This window comes from Primulina huaijiensis, chromosome 12 (assembly GCF_012295235.1).
Source record: "Primulina huaijiensis isolate GDHJ02 chromosome 12, ASM1229523v2, whole genome shotgun sequence".
NCBI classification, from domain to species: Eukaryota; Viridiplantae; Streptophyta; class Magnoliopsida; order Lamiales; family Gesneriaceae; genus Primulina; species Primulina huaijiensis.
In genome coordinates, this window is record NC_133317.1 from 20058571 (window position 1) to 20084391 (window position 25821).

General features: G+C 35.6%; 2 protein-coding genes and 1 long non-coding RNA gene across 4 annotated transcripts; all 3 read left to right on the plus strand.

Annotated features, from left to right (window-relative positions):
• The first annotated feature begins 2034 nt into the window (after window positions 1-2034).
• LOC140989290 (transcription initiation factor IIB-2-like) lies at window positions 2035-12172 on the plus strand. The gene is made up of 2 exons (XM_073458463.1): window positions 2035-2464; window positions 11493-12172. Exons 1-2 carry the CDS (start codon window positions 2112-2114, stop codon window positions 11563-11565), a joined length of 426 nt encoding a protein of 141 aa, XP_073314564.1. The 5' UTR covers window positions 2035-2111; the 3' UTR covers window positions 11566-12172.
• Window positions 12173-17002: 4830 nt separating this feature from the next.
• LOC140989291 (uncharacterized) lies at window positions 17003-17491 on the plus strand. The gene is made up of 3 exons (XR_012177469.1): window positions 17003-17122; window positions 17207-17337; window positions 17402-17491. It is a non-coding gene; the product is annotated as an uncharacterized lncRNA (long non-coding RNA).
• Window positions 17492-21637: 4146 nt separating this feature from the next.
• On the plus strand, window positions 21638-25567 carry LOC140990200 (protein DECREASED SIZE EXCLUSION LIMIT 1). 2 transcript variants are annotated; one of them, XM_073459782.1, is made up of 2 exons: window positions 21638-22321; window positions 24177-25567. In XM_073459782.1, the coding sequence occupies exon 2, from the start codon at window positions 24329-24331 to the stop codon at window positions 25424-25426; it is 1098 nt and encodes a 365-aa protein (XP_073315883.1). In that variant the 5' UTR covers window positions 21638-22321; window positions 24177-24328; the 3' UTR covers window positions 25427-25567. The 2 variants fall into 2 exon arrangements, with proteins under 2 accessions (XP_073315883.1, XP_073315884.1); XM_073459783.1 differs by having other exon boundaries at window positions 21638-22251.
• Window positions 25568-25821: the final 254 nt, after the last annotated feature.

Consider the following 25821-nt stretch of genomic DNA (forward strand, 5'->3'; position numbering starts at 1 on the left):
TAACTTTATTTGTTGCTTAATTTGATCCCAATTGTGAGAGGATTTTTATCTCATGCTTGTCAACAATATTGTAGATATTATAATCAACTTTCTACAGGTCCAAGAATCATCTTATTCCCATTTGCAACGCCAAGTTCATTCTTGTTTTATCGAACCTGTAAAAAATAGTAAAAACTTGTAATTACACAACAACTTATATTTTATACAATTTATTATAAAACATATAATATTTAAACATTTAATAAAACAAAAACTATATAATTATATTATAAAACATTTAATTAATGTACAATTTTTATGTTTATCACTAACAGAGGTAGATATACATGTGTGAGGCCCGTCATATTTTGTTATTTTCCAATAACCAGTCTTGGCCTTCAAAGAAACGCGAAGTCTCCATCGAAAAATGACCGTAGAAGAATTATTTTATAACGTAACTTCCACAAACTGCGTGTGCTATCCACGACACAGTACTCACGCCTGACAACTCTGACTGAATAATCCTTCACAGATGCAATAAGCTCATTCTTATCTTTAAATAACATATTAACGCATAATTCACCTCTATCCTGATTGTAATAGCTTGATTGCCCTCCACAAGGAACATCGACAGAATCAGGAGGCTCTTCCCCAAAAAATTTATTGAAAAATGATGGCATTTCAGAAGTGTTTGAAAGAAATGGTACGGTCTGCCTCTGTAATGTGTCGCGTGGTGGTTGTCGAGATGATGTCCCCTCATCAGGATTTGTAAATATATTCACTTCATCATCAAATTCACTTCTTCTTCTTCAGACTCGCTGCATGACATATCGGGTTCAGAATCAGTCCTCCAAATATCATCATTATTGGCCTAATTCGGACAATGAGCACTCGAATCTAATGTTTGATTCGGCCAATATGGAGCATTTTTTGTTCTGACGAAACATTTATATATTGATCCCAAGGCCCACTTACATCATCGAAACTCATATTACCGAGTCCTTCAGTAACCTGTGGAACATAAGATTCTTGCTCCTGCAAACCACCATATGTAGACGTACAGGGTTGGTTATAGAAACCTGAATCGGATGCATGTGGAACGTAAGATTCAGGATCATCAAATCCAACATGATGCTCAATTGAATTTGCTTCCACGTACAGATGTAAAATATGCATATTGTCACATTGCATTATAAACTGTAAAGCATCGTCATCAACGAGATTGACTTGAATTTCATGCCAAGATGCTCTCTCCATGAATGAATACATTGTGGACATCTTTAGAGAAAAATTCGCTGGATCGATTGCTAACATTTTATGCACAACTTCAACTAACTCCATCAAATTAATAGATCGTAATACTCGTATTGGTCTAACAAATGGAATGATATGTTCAACTGATCCATTATCGCTAACTATATGATCACCAAAATATAAGAGTACATCGATGTTAGACATTTTGTCAATGAAAATTGAGAGAAAATTTAAGAGAAAATTGATAATTCATTCGTTGAATTTTTCATCAATTATATAGGAGAAGAATGTGAAGACTATTCATATTTGAATTATTGAAATTCACGTGAATTTTCAGATCTTCAGCTTTCACGTGAAATGGTCAGGCAATGAATGTACGTAATAAAGCGAAATAAACGAACGGATAATAAAAATCGATTTTTTTTTAAAAAATATTAATATAATATACAGAGTCTGTGCTTACGAAGCACGGATTCTGTACACATGGACCAGCGTCCGCGCTTACGAAGCGCGGACGCTCCAACGTGGAGCAAGTCCACGCTTCGTAAGCACGGACGGCGCTCCACATGAGCACCGTCCGCGCTTACGAAGTGCGGATTGCAGTATTATTGCAATCTTTTTTTTAAAATTATTTTTGAATTAATTTTTTAAAATTTAATTATTTAAAAAAAAAAACCCCTATATATGTTTGGGGTAAAAATGTAATTCCTAAAACTAAAAGCGTTAGTTTGTAATAGGGAGGGACAAAAGAAGTAAGTGAGAACCCCATGTGTTACATTACATATAAAAATTAAATTAAGTTTCCATATTTTCTTATCTGCAAAAAACGGACAGCCAACCCAAAATTGGCGACAGACAAGAGACTGAGGTGTGGGATCATGGCGGATACGTACTGCCCGGACTGGAAGAGAGCGACCGAGGTAGTGTTCGATCACTCGACGGCGGATACGGTGTGTTCCGAGTCTGGGCTGGTGTTGGAGGCGCATTCCATCGACGAGACTTTTGAATGGCGGACTTTTGCTAATGAGAGCGGGGACAACGACCCGGTTAGGGTGGGAGGCCCGACAAACCCATTGCTGACGGATGGTGGGTTGTCCACCGTGATCTCCAAGCCCAACGGATCAGCGGGGGAATACTTGTCTTCTTCTGTGAGTCGGTGGCAGAACCGGGGATCGAACCCGGATAGGTCGCTCATCCAGACGTTCAAGACCATTGCTATAATGGCTGACAGGTTTGTTATTTCTTCGTTTTTTCTTATGTTCTTTTGTGAATTGTGTTGCTTGTGGAACTTGGTTGTTGAAGTTTTGAGAATTTTGGCGGGTGGTGTACGGAATTGTGTGGTTGGTCCGGTGTTTGTTGAAATTCGAATCGTTAATTTGTTCAACTTCGGAGTGCATCTGGAAATTTTGCTTGATTGATGGTTGGAATTTGCTGGCTTGACGTGCTCGTTTGTTCTTTCCACTTTAATTATGCATTTTTATTCCAAATTTCGTTGAATCTGTCTTCTATGTTCTTTACGGTATAAGGAGCAGGAGCAAAAATCGGTTTTTAGAAAGAATATAGTGTTATGAAAAAGTAAAAATTTATGGTAAAAAGTAAAAATATCAAACTCTCAAAATTATAAAACTACACACTTTTTAATATTTTTCTCTCAACTCAATTGTCTCAAATATTTACAAATGGAGACCTATTTATAGGATTTCTTTGGAAAACAATCCAAAAACAATTTCATAATTACATACATCATCACACACTAATTTTCAATATTCAACACCTAATTTTCAACATTCAACATTATAATTTTCAACACAAATATTTTTCACATTTTCAACACTCCCCCTTGTGATGATGAACATAATATAATGATTGTCTTCACGTGTTTTTATACTGCCTCGTTAAAAACCTTAATAGGAAAAACCCATTGGGATAAAAACCATAGTAAGGGAAAAAGAGTGCAGTCACGTAAACTCCCCCTCATGTTGACACGAACAATTCTTCACAAATTTCGTAGATTGCGCATCCCAATATTATATATGTGCTTTCTGAATATTGTCGTAGGAAGTGCCTTTGTTAAAAGATCGGATGAGTTTTCACTTGATTGAATGTGACGAACATCTATGTATTTATTTTTCTCAAGCTCCTTGGTGAATGCGAAGAACTTAGGAGGAATATGTTTAGTTCTGTCGCTTTTTATGTATCTTTCTTTCATTTGAGCAACACATGTAGCATTATATTCATATAGTATCACAGGCTTCTCCTCGAATGATAATCCGCATGAGATTCGGATATGTTGGGTCATTGATTTTAACCACACACATTCACGGCTTGCTTCATGTAGTGTAATAATCTCGGCATGATTTGATGAAGTTGTTACGAGTGTTTGTTTCTGTGAACGCCAAGAAATTGCAGTGCCTCCACGAGTAAATACATATCCAGTTTGGGAACGTGCCTTGTGTGGATCAGATAAGTATCCAGCATCGGCATAACCAATTATACTTGGATTAACATCTTTTGAATACAAAAGTCCCAAGTCTATTGTTCCTCGTGGATAACGGAATATATGTTTAATTTCGTTTCAGTGTCTCTTTGTTGGATATGTGCTAAATCTTGCCAATAAATTTACGGAAAAAGATATATCAGGCCTTGTACAATTTGTAAGATACATAAGGGCACCAATAGCACTTAAATATGGCACTTCTGGACCAAGAATATCTCCACCATCTTCACATGGACGGAATGGATCTTTTTCTATGTTTAATGATCTAACAACCATTGGAGTACTTAAAAGATTTGATTTATCTATATTAAAATGTTTAAGGATCTTTTCTGTATAATTTTTCCGGTGAACAAATATTTCACATTCTTTTTGTTAAATTTGTAAATCCAGACAATACATGGTTTTTCCAAGATCCTTCATTTCAAATTCTTCCTTCAAGTATGACACAACTTCTTGAATTTCTTTATTCGTTCCAATGATGTTTAAATCATCAACATATACAGCAATAATTATGCATCCGGATGTTGTTTTCTTAATGAAAACACAAGGGCATATTGAATTATTTACATATCCCTTTTTCATCAAATGATAACTTAGTCGATTATACCACATTCGGCCGGATTGCTTTAACCCATATAATGATCTTTGTAATTTCACATAATAACATTCTCTGGGTTTTGAACTTTGTGCTTCAGGCATTTTAAATCCTTCAGGGATTTTCATATATCTATATATATATTACTATCAAGTGATCCATATAAGTAAGCTGTAACAACATCCATAAGACGCATTTCTAAATTTTCAGATACTGCCAAGCTAATCAAATACCGAAACGTAATTGCATCCATCACGGGAGAATACGTTTCTTCATAATCAATTCCAGGCCTTTGAGAAAAACCTTGTGCAACAAGTCGAGCTTTATATCTTACTATTTCATTTTTCACATTTCGCTTTCGAATAAAAACCCATTTGTATCCAATAGGTTTTACACCTTCAGGTGTAAGGATTATAGGTCAAAAAACATTAGGTTTATTTAGCGAATCTAATTCAACCTGGATGGCATCTTTCCATTTTATCCAATCATGCTGATTTTTACAAACACCAAAAGATTTTGGTTTATGATCTTCATTATCATTTATGATGTCGATTGCCACATTATAAGAAAATATATCATCAATTTCTACTATATCTTTTCGGTTTCATATTTTTTCAGTATTAATATAATTGATAGAGATTTCACGATTCTCGTCAGTTTGTGGTTCTAACAGAAAATTTTCATCATCATGTGTTTCTTCAGGAACATCATTCTCTATTTTGTGATCATCATGTGTTTTTTCAGGAACATCATTCTCTATTTTGTGATCATCGTGTTTCTCTATGAAATTTTTTTTCGAGGATTTTTATCATTGGAACAGACTGGCCTTCCCCACTTCAGGCGTTTAATGACATCATGAGTATCTTCAATTTGTTTCTTCGGAATTTCAATTCGAGCAGGGGCATTTGCAGCATGAATATATGATTTAGTTATCTCTTTTGTGTCTGCAAATGCATCTAGTATTTGATTTGCTATTTTTTACAAGTGCACAATTTGCTGTACATCTTTTTCACATTGTTTTGTTCTTGGATCCAGATGTAACAATGATGATACATACCATGTAATTTCCTTTTCGGTATGTTTCTGTTCTCCCCCTAACATTTGGAAGATTTCCTCATTAAAATGATAATCAGCAAAACGTGCTGTGAACACGTCGCCTGTCTGAGGTTCAAGATATCGAATTATTTATGGACTATTATAACCGATATAAATTCCAATCTTTCTTTGATGTCCCATTTTATTTCGTTGCGGTGGTGCAATAGGCACATACACCATACATCCAAAAATTCTCAGATGAGAAATGTCTGGTTCTTTACCAAATGCAAGCTGCAATGGGGAGTATTTATGATATGCAGTTGGTCTGATGCGAATTAATGCACCAGCATGTAAAATTGCATATCCCCATATAGAAATAGGGAGCTTTGTTTTCATAATCATTGGTCTAGCAATCATTTGTAGACGTTTAATCAATGATTCAGTCAATCCGTTTTGTGTATGTACATGAGCAACAGGATGCTCAACATTGATTCCCATAGACATACAATAATCATTGAAAGTCAAGGAAGTAAATTCACCAGCATTATCAAGTCTAATTTTCTTGATTGTATAATCGAGAAATTGATTCCTCAATTTTATTATTTGAGCAAGTAATCTTGCAAATGCAACATTTCGAGTTGACAATAAACATACATGAAACCATCTGCTGGAGGCATCAATCAATACCATAAAGTATCTGAATGGTCCACATGGTGAATGGATTGGTCCACAAATATCACCCTGAATACGTTCAAGAAACATTGGTGATTCAGTTTGTATTTTTGCTGGTGATGGTCCTATAATAAGTTTTCCAAGAGAACATGCTTCACATTGAAACTTATTATTCTGAAAGATCTTCTGGTCTTTCAACGGATGACCATATGTATTTTCTATAATTCTTCGCATCATTGTTGAACCAGGATGTCCTAATTGATCATGCCAATTAGTTAATATTGAAGAATTATCAACAACCATGTTTGATTCAATGAGACTTATATGTGTATAATGCAATTCAGTAGGGAGCATTGATAGTTTTTCGATCACATATTTCTTTCCTGATTTATATGTGGTAAGACACATATATTTCTCATTTTCTTCATTCATTGTTTGAGTATCATATACATGAGAATATATATCATTAAAACTTAACAAATTTCTTTTCGATTGTGGTGAATACAATGCAACATAAATAAAAAATTTTGTACCATTAGGTAACAAAAATTGTGCTTTATAACATCCTTTAATCAAGTCTACAGGACCTGATACTGTATTCACCATTGTTTTTGTTGGTTTTAGTTCCAAGAAATATCTTTTATCTCGGAGGATAGTGTGCGTTGTACCACTATCAGGTATGCAAACTTCAGCTTTGTTCATAGCATTTTTCATATTTGAACATCAAAAAAAATATTCAATGAAATAAAATTACTGACAATACAATACATATTTAAAAATATAACACACTATAAAACATTATCATACGAGTACATAGAAAAATAAAATATCTTACATATTTATTCCACCAGCAAATTGATCATTGTCTGAGAAATCAATCAAAAAATCTCCAACATCAAAATGAGTTGAATAACTCAAAGGTTCACTGTGTTCAGTGAAGTTGGTCTCCTTTTCGTTCCCCTTTATTGATTCTTTATAAAGTTTACAAAGGTGCTCAGGGGCTCGACAAATACGGGACCAATGTCCTGGAGTACCACATCTAAAACAAGAACTTTCAAATCTTTTTGAGTGATTCTCATTAGCACTCATATTCTCATGATGCCTTTTTAGTAGATGGTTTGGGACGCTCTTTTGAGATGAGTTATAGTAGTAACTATCTCGATTATTTTCAAAACCACGGCCGTGTCCACGACCACGACCATGTCCACGTCCACGTCCACGACCACGACCACGACCTCGATTTCATCCTCGACCAAAATCTTGTCTATAACTTTGATTTTGGTTTTCAGATTTAAATTCATTTTTTCTTACGACATTTACTTCAGGAAATGCCGTTGAACCGGTGGGTCGTGCCTGATGATTTCTCATTAACAGCTAATTATTCTTTTCCGCCACAAGGAGACAGGCGATTAGTTCAGAATATCTCGAAAATCCACGCACTCTATATTGTTGTTGTAGAGTTATATTCGATGCGTGAAAAGTGGAAAATATTTTTTTAAGCATTTCCAATTCAGTAATCTCGTGTCCACAAAATTTCAATTGCGAGATTATTCGATACATCGCCGAGTTGTAATCACTGACTTTCTTAAAATCTAGGAATCTCAACGTATTCCATTCATCCATGGCGGTCGGAAGTATAACTTCTCTTATATGTTCGAATCTTTCTTTTAATCCCTTCCACAAAGCCGTTGGATCTTTTTCCATCAGATATTCACATTTTAATCCCTCGTCGAGATGTCGACGCAAAAATATCATGGCTCTTGCATTTTCTTGTGATGTGCATATGCCATTTTCTTTTATGGTCTCATTTAGACCTAATGACTCAAGATGCATTTCTATATCAAGAGTCCATGGCATATAATTTTTCCCCGTAATATCAAGAGCAATGAATTCGAGCTTTGCAAAGTTTGACATGGTGGTACTAAAAAAAATTACGATGCGTTTTATTAGTTAACGGATATTGTAATACAAAGTAATATATAAACAACAAGTAAAAGCATTCGTAAAAATAAATAAAACACACGAGGAGGATATTCTCCGATAAATACAAGACTCGTGAGTATGATATCAAAATAATTAAAAATAATCTTGAGAAAGCCATCTTTTTTTCTTCGAAAATTTGATGAAGAATAATTTTTAGAGAAGAAGAGAAAGTTGGAGTGATTGAATGTGTTTGTGAGATCATATTTATAGGGCAAAAACTAGCCGTTTTGTTACCGTTTATGACCGTTGGTGTACAAAAAATAAATGTATGTATTTGTATAATTTTATGATAATAATATGGTATATATAATATTAGACATGTTTAAATAATTATGTATATCATATCACATTATTATAATGATGTGTCATAAGGTATTTTGTATAAAAAATTTTATAGGCTTTTATACTTTTCGTATCCCTTACCGAGAGTGTGGGATGTCGTCTTAACATCCTCCCAAGATTTATAACAAGTTTTTTGAAAAATTTATTTTTATTATTTCTAATTTTTATTATATAATAACATTATATTAGATATTAAATATATACACAATAAATAAATAACAGTAAAATAAATATTATTATTTTTGTTATTTTTTTCTTCTGTTTTGGAGCTTGGAAAAATATGGAAGACTTTTAGAGCTTCGTGCTGATAATTTGTTATGAAAAAGCAAAAATTTATGGTAAAAAGTAAAAATCTCAAATTCTCAAAATTATCAAACTACACACTTTTTAATATTTTTCTTTCAACTCTATTTTCTCAAATATTTACAAATGGAGACCTATTTATAGGATTTCTTTGGAAAATAATCCAAAAATAATTTCATCATTACATACATCATCACACACTAATTTTTAATATTCAACACCTAATTTTACCTAATTTTTAATATTCAACATTATAATTTTCAACACAAATATTTTTCACATTTTCAACATATAGGTCAAATATTGAATTATTTTATTTATTGATGACTGACCTTTCCGGGCCCACTGTGGGGACCCGCACGCTACTCATGTTCTTAATCATCATTGGGACAATTTAATCAATTATAATCAACAGGGTATAAAATCTTTTTTTTTTAAATTGCGGAACGTAATGGTATTCAATCTAATATACATGTCAGTATTAAAGTACAAGTCTTGTACTATATACAATCATTCAAACTAAGGTTTAACAACTAAATATCAAGTGTACAAACCCTATCTCTAATCAAAGTCCGTAGTCTCCACTCTAATCACGATCTCTCTCTTCATCTCCTTGACCCTGAACCTGTCTCACCTGTTGCCATGCACACATACAAACACGACAACAGCCGGATTACTCCGGTGAGAATAAATCCCAGTATAAATCAACGAAACATGCAATCATATAATTAATATAGCATGAAGCAGATATCAGATATATATCAAATCTGAAACATAATTAATATCAAATTATCAATCATACTCGTGACTCCACGACTCAGACTAGACTCAATCCTAGTCTAGGGATCCCGATTTCCAGACGTTGGTATTCCTATATCGACCAACAGTAATAGAAGAAACTCCGATTCTATCCACGTCGATATAACCAAACATCCAGTGTCTTGACCTATCCGTCACAGACTGTGGCACTATCGCCAATACACTATCTTGTGACATCGTGCAATGTGCCCGTGACGATCCCGCCACTATCAGGTACTTCTGTCACAAGATTACTCGTCTAATACTCGTCTAACAAATGCTTTCTATAAATCAATAGAACAAGCATATCAAATCAAATCAATGCAAGTAATATCAAATAGTATGTGATTTAGGGAAACTCAAGTCCAATCCGACTCAAGTCGATCTCCCGATACACATTGACTTATACCTTTCGTTTGTAGTCTCGGTATGAAGAAACGGAAGTTCTGAACTCAAGATTGTCTCTGTAAATCTGAAAGGACATATCGAGAATAATAATATCAACCTTCCATTCTCAATTCCATACTGAATCTGATTAATCTGAATTTAATTCAAATCATCGGCATAACGGCACAATCTCAATATCCCCGTAAATACCATATCAACAGATATCAATTACCAATCATAACTCATATCCAATACAATCTGAAATCAATCAATAATCCAAATCTGTCCAATATCAATCAATATACTCTGAAAAATTATAACAATTCCATAATTAATCCGTTTCTCAATCTGACTTCGATTTTACGATGTCTAATATGTCAAGAACATCATATATGAATCCTAGCCGATTCTAACAATATCATAATTTCAAACCATATCAAAATTCAATAAAACTTACGTCTAGTTGAAGCTCTCGTCGATAGAAACACGATACTGCAGTCGGATTGAAATTCTGACGGGCGGATCTTTCGTAAACTTCAATTTCCTCAAATAAAAGGCGTAAGGATTTTTCACACAATTTTTCTTACCCTTTCTCGTTTTTCTTCTTTGCTGATAATGGCTGAAGGCATGAAAACATATATATATCACAAGTTGCATGCTAAAGAAACGTGGCTTATTTTCACACATTTCAGTCGGCGCTCGGGCGGTTGCAATCTACCGCTCGGGCGCGGGATGTTCTGTCCGAGACATATCCTTATTGAACATTGACGCTCGGGCGGTCAAAAACTACCGCTCGGGCGCCAGACTTTCTGTCCAAATCTTGGCTTATAATACACCAACTCTCGGCTTCTCCTTTCATGTCTTAGTTTAGCTCCTGAAATCTCAATTTTGTCAATTAATCAATGTTTGACTACAGTACTAAAATCTCGGGCATTACACCCACTGAGTTGGCTCACGGTTTTGGATAGTTTTTCAAAATTTTGACTTCATTTTTTTTTTAAAAGGTTAGATGCTGAAGTAACATTCTGTAGTAGTCCTGTTTAGAACAGAGAGAGATGGTGCAACACATACGTCGATACATTTCATATCTTGTAATCTTAGGCTAATAATTTATTAAATTTTGTTTGTTCTACATTTTTATCAATCTCTATTTGCTTCTCTCATTTAATATTATTAAAAAAAAGTCATAAATGCATTCTGAAATATCTATTAATATGGAGAGACATGAAATGCTTGAATTTAACTTTCGCTAGTTTATAAATATGGTGTCTTGCACATTGGTTTTGAGGTGCTGAATGGCTTCCGCAAGGTGCCTTTTGCTCGATTTATCCGACATGCTAACATGTGTTTGCGGGGTTTGTGTGTAGCTTAGGTAGTAAGATATTGGTGACAGTGTTGTGGTTCCTTTTGGTGTGTATATAGTTCAAAGTAGTGTTTTCTCGTTTATTTTGCATCGTGATGTGTTCGAGGTAAGGCTTGATTAACCTTGCACTAGTTTGTCAATACGGTGCCTTGCTCACTCGATAAGTTAACATGATTTTCTATCGAACACGATTAAAAGTTTTTATTTTCTTCTTCAATTTCTATATTTTGTATTGCTCCATGTGGTTGCAAATTAAACTGATGTTATTTATATTTATCCACCAGGCTGGGTCTTGTTGCAACCATAAAGGTATTGGTCTTTTACCATCTCTATCTGACATTCATAAATTGTCATTAGATCCTGGTTTATTTTGTGCAACTCTTTTACGTGATAAACTTATATATTCGGGTATATTGACATTAAAATATGGTCAACCATTCCTTCCAGACTTTGTTATATTATATTTGTTTGAGGTAAGTTGAGAACAGGGAAGGAATCAATCACGTGTTTGATATATGTATCTGGTCCCGAGAATTATGCGATGTTTATGAAAATTCCAACGTGGGCCCTTTGGTTTACTCGAAAATGTACTGTTTATAAGCTTGTTCCGCTCATGCCATATTTTATGGTTCAAACTCTAATAACATGTCTATCAACGCATGAATTCTGTGGTCATTTAGAAAGTTTGGTGTTCATTTTTTGTAAAAAATAGTCTCACACTCTCTGCCTACATGTAAAGGTCTTTACTTTATGTTTCTAAGTAGGGTATATCGATTTTGTCGGCATAGACTACTTTGGGTTTGTGAATTTTCCTTCAAAATGTTGAAATTGCTTTTTTTTTTTTTTTGGCTTTACATAAAGGTTTTAACTTCTGAAAATTATGACACTTTGTAAAATGAAGCCAAGAGATTTCAATTAGTTCATTTGGTTTTGTATTTTTAGTAGCTGTGGATTTATAGGATATATTAATTAGTTTGGAGAAGCCGTTGAACCTCTGTTTATGTGATGTTGATTTCAAGGATCGAGCTGTTACGAGAAAGAATATCTGCTAGATTATAGGAATAATATTTTCTATTATAGGAATGTATATATTAGTCAATAATTGTAATTGATTCTGTATATTATGTTTCCTAAGATAACGTAACTTATGCCCTGTATAAATTCATGGTTGCTCTCTGTAGTAAAGTGACAGAAATTCTTCCAATATTCATTTCTTCTTTCATGGTATCAGAGCATTGAACCTGGTGACTCTGAAATCTTTCAAACGCTTCCGCAATTGTTACAATCATGGGAGACAAAGGCAACAATGGAAAAGAATCAACATCGTCTAAGGCTATCATAGAAGCCCTAGACACCTACAATCTACATCACTCGGATCATCCAGGTATGGTACTTGTCTCTAAGGTACTCGAAGGAGACAACTACAGCACATGGAGTCGAGCTATGCGAATTAGCTTGAGCGCTAAAAACAAGATTGGGATGGTCACAGGATTAATCAAGCCACCTTCTTCAACAGACACTAGTTTTGATTCTTGGAAACGATGCAATGACATGGTTTTGTCTTGGATATTGAATTCTATTCATCCGGACATAGCCAGTAGTGTAATTTATTGGGAGACTGCAGCAGAAGTTTGGGCAGATCTGCAAGAGCGATTCTCTCAAGGGAACGATTCAAGAATCTATCAGATCAAACAAAATATTGTGGAACATAGACAGGGACAACAATCTATTTCAGTCTATTACACAAAGCTTAAATCTTTGTGGGATGAACTCTCATCCTATCATGAGACATTATCTTGCTCGTGTGGAGGATTGGAGAAACTTAATCAGAGAGATGAAAAGGAGAAGGTTATGCAATTTTTGATGGGATTAAATGACAGTTATGCAGCCATTCGTGGTCAAATTTTGTTGATGCAGCCTCTACCTGATACACGACGAGTTTATTCACTTATTCTTCAACAAGAAAAACAAGTTCAAGTCTCTCTCAATCGCGGGAACATGAACCACCATGCCATGATTGTAGGTCAAAATAGCAAGACAACTCAAGCACATCAAGAACAAAAACAAAGGGCACAGTTGCACTGCTCTTATTGTAACCGTGATAATCACAGCATTGAAAAGTGTTTCTACCTCCATGGCTTTCCAGTTGGTCATAAGTTTCATGGCAAGAATATAAAACCATTTAATCAACGCCCTTCAAGTGCAAATAACGTGAAGGTGGAAATGAATAAAGCACCAGAGACAACGACAAAGTTTGTTTCAACAGATGATGGTCCAAGGTTCACAACCGATGAATACAACCAATTAATAGCCATGATCCGGAAAACCAATGAGGGTAACACACAAATTTTTACAAACACTACAGGTAACTTCAAATCATCACCTAAAGTTAATTTGGCTGCTTCAGGCTTGTGTTGGATTATTGATAGTGGAGCCACAGATCATGTGGCTTCCTCAGTTGAATTATTAGAATCAAAAAGAATATCAGGAACAACCACTATTGGTTTGCCAAATGGTAGTCAGACACATATTGAATCAATTGGTTCATTACGCATTTCACATGACATAGAAATTGATAATGTTCTCAGAGTTCCAGAATTTAAAGTTAATTTACTATCAGTTAGTAAACTAACAAGGGCATTGAAATGTATCGTAATTTTCTCTCCTGATTTTTGTGTTGTGCAGGACGCTACTACGAGGAAGACGATTGGCCTGGGCAAGCAACATAATGGCCTCTACTACCTAACACAAGACCAAAATCCAGCTTTGGCCCACACTATCCGCAAACACTCCAACCTTTGGCATCAACGTCTTGGGCATCCATCATCTAGTCCTCTTCAAATTCTTAGTAAATCTATTCCTGCAATTTATTTTGATTCCAAGCATGTTTGTGAAGTTTGTCCTTTAGCTAAACAAACTCGTTTGCCTTTTCCATCTAGTTCAATTTCTTCTCAAGCACCTTTTGATTTGATACATTGTGATATTTGGGGACCTTATAAAATAAATTCTCATTGTGGGGCTCGTTATTTCCTAACAATTGTTGATGATTTTACTCGATACACTTGGATTCATCTTATTTGCTTTAAATCTGAAACTCAAGGAATACTACAATCATTTATTTCTTGGGTAGAAACACAATTTAAATGTCGTATCAAAACTCTTAGAGCTGACAATGGTGCTGAATTTACCTCTATGAAACATTACTTGGATAACAAAGGAATAACCTTTCATCATTCATGTACCTCAACTCCCCAACAAAATGGGGTAGTGGAGAGGAAACATCGCCACCTTTTAAATGTAGGAAGAGCCCTTCGTTTTCAAGCAAACTTGCCATTAAATTTTTGGGGAGAGAGCATTCAAACAGCTTGCTATTTGATAAATCGCTTACCTACTCCTCTTCTATCTCATAAATCACCATACCAACTCCTTCATAATAAGCCACCTACATACTCCCATCTTCGAATCTTTGGGTGCATATGTTATGCCACCAATCTTCTACCCACATCTAAATTTGATCAAAGAGCTAATCGTTGCATATTCATAGGCTATCCATTGGGTCAAAAAGGTTATCGAGTTTATGATGTTGTCACTCATAAAATATTTTCTTCTAGGGATGTTGTATTCTATGAACATATTTTTCCGTTTCATACTGCTTCTCAAAAACAACCAGATGATATGCTTGTTCTTCCTTTACCGCACACATTAGATGAACCAGCCCCCACACATACAATTGACCCAAAAGATATTGACCAACCATCCCCTCCACCAACCTTGTCTCCAAACTTTCCAAGCATTTTGAATGAAAATATACCGGCCCATACTAGTGTTCTACCACAAGCACCTGTTACTACTCGCCATTCAGATCGTATCAAACAACCCAATGTCACACTCCGAGACTTTCATCTCTACCACACGGCCAAGGTTGCTTCCAACCAGTCTTCTTCCTTGTCAGGTGCGCGTCATCCCTTATCTCGATACATTTCTTATGCACAACTTTCGCCCACATATCACAATTTCATTTGTGCTATTACTACTCTTGTGGAACCTGTGACTTATGAACAGGCAGTGTTGGACCCCAAATGGCAAGAAGCTATGGATGCCGAATTAAGTGCTCTTGACCAAAATCGTACTTGGACACTCACACCTCTTCCTTTTGGTCACCGTCCGATAGGATGCAAGTGGGTGTACAAGATCAAATATAACTCTGATGGCACCGTTGAGCGCTATAAAGCTCGTTTGGTGGCTAAAGGTTTTACTCAACGGGAGGGAATTGACTATAAGGAGACATTTGCTCATGTGGCCAAATTAGCTACAGTCCGTTGTTTACTTGCTGTAGCTGCTGTTCGAAATTGGTCCCTTCACCAACTGGATGTCCAAAATGCATTTCTTCATGGTGATTTACTTGAAGAAGTCTACTTGCAATTGCCTCCTGGTATGCATTCTCATCGACAGGGGGAGATACCTCTGGTGTGCCGACTCAATAAATCATTATATGGGCTCAAACAAGCCTCCCGGAGTTGGTTTCAGAAATTTTCTACTGGTATTCAGCAAAATGGTTTTCGCCAATCTAAAGCTGACTATTCACTTTTCACAAAGGTTTCTGGCAATTCTTTTACAGCGGTACTCATTTATGTGGATGACATGATCATAACAGGTAATGATGACATCACAATTGCTGCACTTAAGGAGTCTCTTCGTACCAAATTTCGAATTAAAGACCTTGGTCAGTTACGGTACTTTCTTGGAGTTGAAGTTGCTCGTTCTGCCAGTGGTATTTCAATATCCCAAAGAAAGTACACTCTTGAAATCTTAGATGAAGCAGGCTTGCTTGGTGCCAAACCATTATCGACGCCAATGGAAGAAAATATCAAACTTCTACCTATGCAGGGAGATTTGTTAAAAAATGCATCTACTTATAGAAGATTGGTGGGATGACTTATCTATCTTACTATCACAAGACCAGAGATAAGTTATTCGGTTCACATTCTGAGTCAGTTTATGCAAGAACCAAGAAAACCACACTTAGATGCTGTTCATCATCTTTTACGGTATCTTAAAGGTTCACCTGGACAAGGATTATTTTTTCCAGCAAAAGGGAAGTTACTATTGAGGGGATTTTGTGACGCAGATTGGGCTCGGTGTTCAATCACGAGACGATCTGTAACTGGTTATTGTATTTTTCTTGGAGGATCTCTTATTTCGTGGAAGACCAAGAAACAAGCAACAACCTCAAGGTCCTCGGCAGAATCAGAATATCGTGCTATGGCTTCTATAACATGTGAGCTTACTTGGCTTAGGTATTTGTTAGATGATCTACAGGTACAACATCCACAACCAGCAAAACTGTTCTGCGATAGTAAGGCAGCACTGCATATTGCAGCAAATCCAGTTTACCATGAACGAAAAAAACATATAGAGATTGACTGCCATGTTATTAGAGAACGTATTCAGTCAGGTGCCATAGAAACTGCTCATGTTTCATCGAGTTGTCAACTTGCTGATATATTTACTAAACCTCTCAGTTCATCAACTTTTCATTCTCTCCTTAACAAGTTTGGCATTCTCAATATACACGCTCCAACTTGAGGGGGAGTGTTACGAGAAAGAAAATCTGCTAGATTATAGGAATAATATTTTCTATTATAGGAATGTATATATTAGTCAATAATTGTAATTGATTCTGTATATTATGTTTCCTAAGATAGCGTAACTTATGCCCTGTATAAATTCATGGTTGCTCTCTGTAGTAAAGTGACAGAAATTCTTCCAATATTCACTTCTTCTTTCAGAGCAAATGAGATATATAAAAAAGTAGAGGATCAAAAGCCTCTTCATGGGCGAAATCAAAATGCTATTTTAGCTGCTTGCCTTTACATTGCTTGTCGACAAGAGGATAAGCCACGGACCGTCAAAGGTTTGATTTGACCTACGTGGAAGTATTTCTTGTTTTTGATATGTGATTTCGTCGTGATCTTGCTGAACATATGGTTTCAATTAGAAATTTTCTCTGTTGCCAATGGGGCCACCAAGAAGGAGATTGGGCGAGCATAAGAGTTCATTGTGAAACAGCTAGAGGTAGAAATGGGGCAGTCTATGCAGATGGGAACAATTCACGCTGGCGATTTTTTAGTGAGTTCTTTCTAACACCTCGCTCACGCACGTACTGTAGTTTAATGTATGAACATGATTGCAGAGACGATTTTGTTTCCATCTGGGCATGACTAATCAAGCTGTGAAAGCGGCTCAAGAAGCCGTACAAAAATCGGAAGAGCTGGATGTTAGGTACAAAAGATAACAAAAGTATTATTTCATGTCATGGTCTTGCTAAGTCATCATTTCCATAATTTTCATCATCCTGTATCTGGAATTTATAATAAATAATAAAATAGAGGTTAAGTCTTCATAGACTTAGTAAGGGAATAAACTAAGGTTATATATATTAATATAAGTCAAACTGCAATATATCATAGGAGTACTTCAATATGAGATGACATGTATAAATAATAATACATTGTTATGAAAATATCTAGTCAAGTGATATGTAGTGATTGTTTAGGACCTTGAAATGAATATCATAGGCTAAAGAGATGGCTTCACCAACATTCACATTCGATGTAATACTTTTCCTCACATACTCAATTATCATTCGTACAATCGATTATTTGTGAGCCTAAGTGAACTCATTGCAAACATATCTGGGTTGGATTAAATATATGACAGGGTTACCGCACACCCCCCTCCCCTCCCCTCCCCTTCGTTTCACCTTTTCCTATCAAGTTTTCAATAGAATTTGATTTGTTTAAGTTTGAACAAAGGTTTTGTATAAAATTCAGATTTTCTTTATGGGATTCAAGCAGTTTCGTTTTATGATATAATTTTTTGTTGGTTTTTTCGTTGGTTTTCACTACAAAAAAAAAGTTTGATTAGCGACGGTTATAGGATAAACCGCCGCTATTATAGCGATGGTTTTTGTAAAACAGTCTCTTTAATAGCAACGGTTTTTAATAAAACTGTCGCCTACTAAAGTAAGCAACGGTTTATCAGAAACCGTCTCTAGCGACGGTTTATCTGATAAACTCTCGCTATTTTAGCGACTGTTTATCCTATAACCGTCGCTAATATTGAGACTGTTCGAACAAACTCGTCGCTGTTTTTTGCGTAGAGGCATGTTTCAAAGCAAGTGACCCATACATAAATATGCCTGATCAGACTAAACTACAGTACTGGGCTGACAGGGAAAATCCACTGCCACATACATGAGATCCACGTTCATGCTTTAACGGGTGGATTGGTCCCTGGTCATGCTTTATCGCTTTTCAATCCTGATCTAAACCCGTTCATGTTTTAATGGGGTGGAGAGGTCCTCGGCCACGTTCACCGACTTCCAAACTCATTCATAATTTGGTCACAAGACATTTAGCATACCTCAAAAACTTTAAAATATTTTCTTTTCGCACGTTAACATACTTACTTAGCGTTGAGGGATTTGTTGGATCTCGCTTGGGCCACTGCTGCAACATACTAACATGAGTTTAAATACTTAACTTGCGTAACTTAGACGTAATAACCATGCTTGCACACAAGCTCAAACATTTTCCTTAAGACGTTCTAAAGTTCCCGTGACTCGACTTTGTTAATCATCGCACTAAACTAAGACATCGAACCTCAAAGCATTCAATAAGTTTTTCTAAAAAGGCGAAGTACACGGACCCCGTGCCCAGGTCCGGCTCTGGGTTCGTTTAGGCTCTGTAAAATTTGTCGTGAAGAAAAGGGAAGGCACGGACCCCGTGCCTAGGTTCGTGCAGGGGTCTGTGTAGGTACTGTAAAATGACACTTCGGAAGGAACAAGGGCACGGACCCCGTGTCTGGGTCCGGGGTTGGGTCTGTGTACACACTGAAATTTGACACTTTGGGAGAACAAATGCACGGACCCCGTGCCTTGGTACGTGTGGGGGTCCGTGTACTCACTGTGGGCGAAAACCAACAGAAATTCATGTACTTGTGGCTTCCTCTCCCTAATTCGATCAACCCAACCGTGAACCGACACCTCGAAACACATCCTACGACTCTTAATTCAATTAAGTGCTTAATGACGCGAATCAAAACATCACATAACCTCTAAACACATTCCACATCATGTCTAAACACAGTAATATTGGCCCGGCGATGCCCAACGAATCCTGCAACTCAAAAATTTCAAGAAAACATCAATAACATAAATTTTCAGAAACGGAGTTTGAGCAGTCCCACGAAAAACATCATAACTCACTCAATTTTTATCCAAATATTTCGAATTTTATATCAAATCGAAGATATCAAAAAGTTCTATGTTTCATATGTTGAAATTTTTCCCAAAATCTCGACAGAAAAATCCCAGCAATTCAAAATACATTAAAAAACGAAATTTCAGATCTAAAAACATTAAAAAAAAATCGATTCGACAAGTTTCTGCTCAAACTTCTACATAATATGCACATGTTTTCATACAAAACATATCAAAATTAATACTATGACAAGATCGATGCGAACAAGAAAGTTTATACATGCCTTTGATATTTAAAACTCACGATACAGCGATACTGAAGCGAGAACGGAGCGAGGGTTGATCCGGGACGATCGTGGCACGATTTCTTGCAACAAAAGCCAACGAAAATTGCTGGGAAACTGAAGGGGAGTGACTGCTGAAGTTTTCTCTATGAACCCTAGGTTTTCTTCTTTCAAAAAAAAATAAAGCAAAACAAATGACATATGTGGGTGTATGTGTGTGTCGGCTGTGTAGTGGGTGTAAAAGTGTGTGAGTGCGTGTGTTTTGTGTTAACGTGTGTGTATAATTAGGAGTAATTAGGGGTAATAAAATGCTTAATTAAAAATAAAAGTGTTAATTAATTAAAATGTTAATCCTCCTTATTTTACAAATCCCATAATTAACAAAATAAAACACACAAATGCTAACTTTAAAAATTTTACAATTCTAAAATCACTAAATAAATCATTCAGGCTTTAAAGTGCTAAAACTTAATAGATTATTTAAAATGCCTCAAACTTAACTTAAAATAAAATACAGCATTTTAAAATTTTTAAAATCGTCGTCGGTCTCTTTTCCTTGATCCCGCATCGAATAATTGCCTGAAACATCAAACTCAAGAAAGTATTTTAACGTGTATCATATAAACGTAAATAATTTCAAATAATGCATTTAAATAATTCATGCACCACCAAAACTCATTTTTAAACTTAATTAAATAATTTATCAATTAAATAAATGCATGAGTTTTACATGTACTGAAATTAGGCTCTACGTACCCCTCGTTTCATCTTTTTCTTCCTTTGATTCCAAATCGATATTGGTTGTTTGTAGAGGTTCTGCGTATTTAAATTTTTTTATGAAAATTAATCGATGATTACTGTAGTTGGTGAAAAGACTAAAAGGTGTTGAATTACCTTTTCCTATCAAGTTTTCAATAGAATTTGATTTGTGTAAGTTTGAACAAAGGTTTTGTATAAAATTCAGATTTTCTTTATGGGATTCAAGCAGTTTCGTTTTATGATATAATTTTTTGTTGGTTTCACTACAAAAAAAAAAATTGGATTAGCGACGATTATAGAACGTTATTATAGCGACAAGTTTTGAGCTTTAGTAGCAACCGTTTTTAATAAACCCGTCGCCTACTAAAGCGACAGTTTATCATATAACCGTCGCTACAAAACCCATTGCAATGTGTGAAGACCGTCCCGATATGGTGCGACGGTTTCTGTAGACCGTCGCTATTTGCAACGGTTTTGTTGCACCGTCGCGAATAGCGACGGTAATATACAAACAGTCGCCGATCTAGATCGGCGACAGCTTTTAGGAACCCGTCGCTATTTGGCGACGGTTTAATATTTAACCGTCGCTAATGGCGACGGTTTTCGAGAAAACTGTCGCTATTTTTTTTATATACCGAGGTTCGCCGAATATTTTTTCAGCGGTTTTCGCCTTTCCGCTACCATTTGGTAGTAGCGAAACTCTATCAATTTTTTCGCATTTTCGGTTTTTTATTTTGTACTAACATTTTTTCGTATTAATTTTGTAGATTTGCTCGTCGGTGATCTTCGCGCACGTCAGACTTTTAAAGCGTTTTTCTTTACAGAAAATTTAATTTTAATTTTTGTGTAAAAGTTTATTTATGAATTTAAACGTAATATTTTATTTATGAATGTTAGCGTAATAGATTATTTATTTTGTAAATCATGTATGAGTTTTTGTTTGACTAGATAATTAAGTTAATGTTATTTTTGTAGATACTTATTTAACTTTTTGTTTTGGTTTGTGAATCGGCTTCGGCATTTACAAGATATTGACAAATTGATTTTCATCAGGCTTATTTTAAATTGAAATTCTTTTTTTTTTTTTGTGGCTTTTCTAAATTTTGGTTTGGATCCAGAATTTAATGCCCTTTGTTGTTTTTCTTTTGAGTTTTTCACTTTCACGCTCGGAAACATTGTTGGTAAATGGTTTGATTTATTAATGTCTTCTTTTTTTAGTGGAATTGAACTAGAAATAATTAGTTAATTTATGCTAATGGTGGTATTCTTCTTTGAGTCTGATTATTAATTTTTAATTAATCTTGTTATGATTGACAAAGACTTGAGGATAAGTAGTGAGTTCTTGGTATAAAAATACAGTATTTTAGTCCTAGATTTCAATTTCTTAGGTAATCCATATTATTGTAGATTTTGAATCACATAAGCATGCAAGCAGTTGATTGTGATCTTCAAACCAAATGCCTATAAAAGGTCCATATTTGAAAGAATGGTTTGAATCTAATTGTCTTTTTTTGAAATTGAAATCATTATATACATTTTTAATGTTCTTAAAGTTGCGAAGTTTAGAATTAAAGATTTCTCTTGAATTTAAAATGGTATAAATTGGTGACAGGTTTCTGTGCTTCAATTGGATAACAGATTTCCTTTTTACTCTAGTCTAGGATAGCAGAAATTTTAATCTATACAGAGTATATTACATGTTGGATGAGTTGGAGCAAAGTAGTTTTTCTGATCCTCGTAAGTCCTGGCAGCTGTAACCAAGTTTTGGGAAAATTATGTATATGAAGACTGAAATAGATATAAACATGTACCAAGTATATGTAGTTATGTTGTAGGTACTATGTGATAGTTCATGCTGCATTCTTTGGGTGATGGCTACCCATTTCAATGTATGATGATGTGTAATGAATATTTTGTAGTGTCCTTATTCGAGTCACTATTAAACAGACTAATAAGCATACAACATTAAAACTTAATAACAACAATTAAACAGCGGAAACCAAATAACTTAATCATCTTATAACCCAAACGAAAACAGAATAAATAACAGTAGTCTTAAACATTAATACAACCATATCGAAAACATAATTCTGAACGAGAAAACGATAAACCACATAAAACCTCCACTGGATCACCACCAAAAACCCAATTGATCTAGTCACTGCCCCGGTCGTCCGAACTGTCCAACCTAAGACTTGCCCCATGGAATAGGGTACCCAAGATGAAAACAAGGATGTGAGCGACAATCGCCCAATACGAGAATGTACGAGTATACAAACTGATATGATGCATGCGAAATGCAATATGCTCGGATATCAAAGATCAAATCAAAAATCTCATGCCCAGTCTAGAGGCGCCTGAGTGTGTAGTCTCTGATCTGCCCTAGGCATGTTTTGGCTTCCACACTCCGTGGACCTACAATGTCCAAGTCATCAGAGCCCGCGGGTCCTTTCAGACACTGTAGCTCTCCATGCCCTATCGTCCACAATAAAGAATAGGGCTGAGCGACCCCAACAAACGAGGTATATCTCAAAAGATATCAGGCTCAACATGATATGTCATGCATAATATACCAAAGCTGTAAAACATGTATCATGCAACAGATAAATATGCAGCATAAAGTGTGTATACTACACTTGGATATCTCAGTTAGTACATCACGTACCTCACTAAAACAATCTGACAAAAAGCTCTGAACCTAGACAATACCAACATAATGAAATCATTATCAAACCAGATACTGAATTACCAAACATGCTACAAAGTTTCCATAATGATCCTTAAATCACTATTTAAGGTTTTATGATTATACCTGCGTCCGTCGTCAGCCCGCTGATGATGTCTCGATCTCAGTTCACTGACCCCTCCTCGAGTCGACACTAACTCCGAAACTTCCCGACAAAAAAAGTGCTCTAGAAACTTGATAGAAAACCTAAGGTATATAGCTAGAACCCTCTCTGAAGAATGCTGTGTAGGAAACAAAAGAAATCAGCTTTCATTTATAGGCTGCATCCGGACTAGTTCAGAAAATCCGATTCAATCTTATCTGTCACGTGTCAGAATCTCATTTGTCTAGTTGGATTTCTCGGGATAATGTTATTGAAGTAGATCGGATTATCCATTTTAAATTCGGTGGATCTCGACAGCTTGATCCCGAATTATCAATTCCTTAATAATACTTAATTAACAACTCTTTAATCATCTCTTAATTTGTACTTCATTCAAAATAAGGATTCGGGTCATTACATATTTAGTCAATGCATTTTATTTGTTAATGTATCATATGATTGAGTAGCAAATGTATGGAAATATTTGAATTGCTTCCTTTATTTGTAATGAAATAATTTGTCCATCCGTGAGTTTGAGTGTAGATTTGCAAATTGAAAAAGTTGTTGCTGTTTCAGATTTTCTGGAACTTGACATTGACTTGTTGGCAGTTTCTCTCCTCATTCTTAAACACTGAATACAACACGTTTCAACTTAAATATATACTCATCTAGATAATTAAAAACAAAGTTTAAGTCTTGTTCATATCAAAATTTCTAAACAATAGATATACGTACTCACTTAATTCAATCAATTATTTCGTTATTTTTTAATACAATTTTAAAGTTCAAGTCTTGTTTATATTATTTAATTTAAATTTTCTTAGTTTTTGACAGGAAGAAAGCAGCAAAGAAATTTCATTTTGGTGCTATAAAAATTGAAAGATGCCACTAAGTTGAGGTGCCTTTGGTTGTGTAAAAACATTGTTTCAACCGTTGAAGCAAAAGTGTTTGATATATTGCTGAACTCAAACAACTGTGAATAAAGAATGAGCAAGCGTCCACCCCTTGATCCAGTGGCCGTTCTCAGAGGCCACCGTGCTTCAGTCACCGATGTTTCCTTTCATCTCTCCAAAAATATCTTATTCACGGGCGCTGCAGATGGTGAATTGCGCATATGGGATACTGTACAACATCGAACTGTTTCTTCTTCATGGGTGCACAACGCAGCTCATGGGATTATGAGTGTAGTTGCTGTTGGAGAGAACAGGGTTATTAGCCAGGGACGTGATGGAACGGTCAAATGTTGGGATATTGCAGAAGGGGGCTTGTCCAGAATCCCAGTTACTACATTCAATACTAGTTCTTATCATTTTTGCAAGCTTTCAGTTTTACAAAACCCCAGTACTAAGATCAATGGACTCGTCAAGGATCGCCCGGAAAATGAGGTTGCGGCTAGTGAAATCGAAAACTTGACATTGGCAGAAGGTGACAAGGAAGTAGTAGGAGTTAGGTATGTTGCTGTAGCTGGCGAAGATTCATCCGTGGTTGAGATCTGGGATGTCGATGCAGCTGAAAACCTTGTCAAGCTATCTCATTCCTCCACAAGATCAAATTTTTCTACAAAGGGTAGAGGAATGTGTATGGCTGTTCGAGCATTCTTACCTTCTGAATCCCAAGGATACATAAATGTTATATCTGGCTATGAAGATGGATCCATGGTTTGGTGGGATTTAAGGAATCCATCACTGCCAGTGTCATGTATAAAATTTCATTCAGAACCAGTTCTAAGCTTGTGTGTTGACTATTCATGTGGAGGGGGGATCTCTACATCCGCTGATGAAAAAATAGTGATGTTTAAATTGGATTCTTCGATGGGATCATGTTTGGCCAAGAAAGAAATTATTTTGGAGAGGCCTGGAACAGCTGGAGCCTCGATCCGGGCGGATAGCAAAATATTAGCAACTGCTGGCTGGGATCACCGTGTGAGGATATATGACTATCGCAAAGGAAATGCTTTGGCCATATTGAAGTATCATCATGCCACTTGTAATGCTGTTTCATTCTCGTCTAATAACAAACTGTTGGCTTCATCTTCAGAAGATACAACAATTGCGCTTTGGGAACTTTATCCTCCTAAAAGCTGACGCCAACTTGTGAAGAATGACAGGTGCTCATTCATGAGCAAAAAGGGGAAGAATATCAAGTATTCATTTACAAGAATCTATCCTACTTACCAATATGAGTTGGTTCCTATGAATATAATCGTTGAAAAACTTATCTTATCATATCTTTAATTTGTTGAATAAGATCTTTTATCTTCAATCTTTATTTTATATTTGTATTTTAATTCCTATGATTAGTTTATCTTATCGCTTTATTTCTCTGTTTAATCCTTGTAACCTAATCATTTGGAATGATAAGAAATTACGGTGCCTTTTCCACCGATCCTCCATCCCGCTGTTTCAATTTCATGGTATCAGAGCCAGCGGGATATACATGACCAAACACGGCATGGCAACGCCTAAAATATCCCTGCCTC

Coding starts and splice junctions, on each gene's coding strand:
- LOC140989290 (XM_073458463.1), top strand. CDS start 2,112: ATGGCGGATACGTACTGCCCGGACTGGAAGAGAGCGACCGAGGTAGTG. Junction 2,465..11,492: donor ATTGCTATAATGGCTGACAG/GTTTGTTATTTC, acceptor TTTATCCACCAG/GCTGGGTCTTGTTGCAACCA.
- LOC140990200 (XM_073459782.1), top strand. CDS start 24,329: ATGAGCAAGCGTCCACCCCTTGATCCAGTGGCCGTTCTCAGAGGCCAC.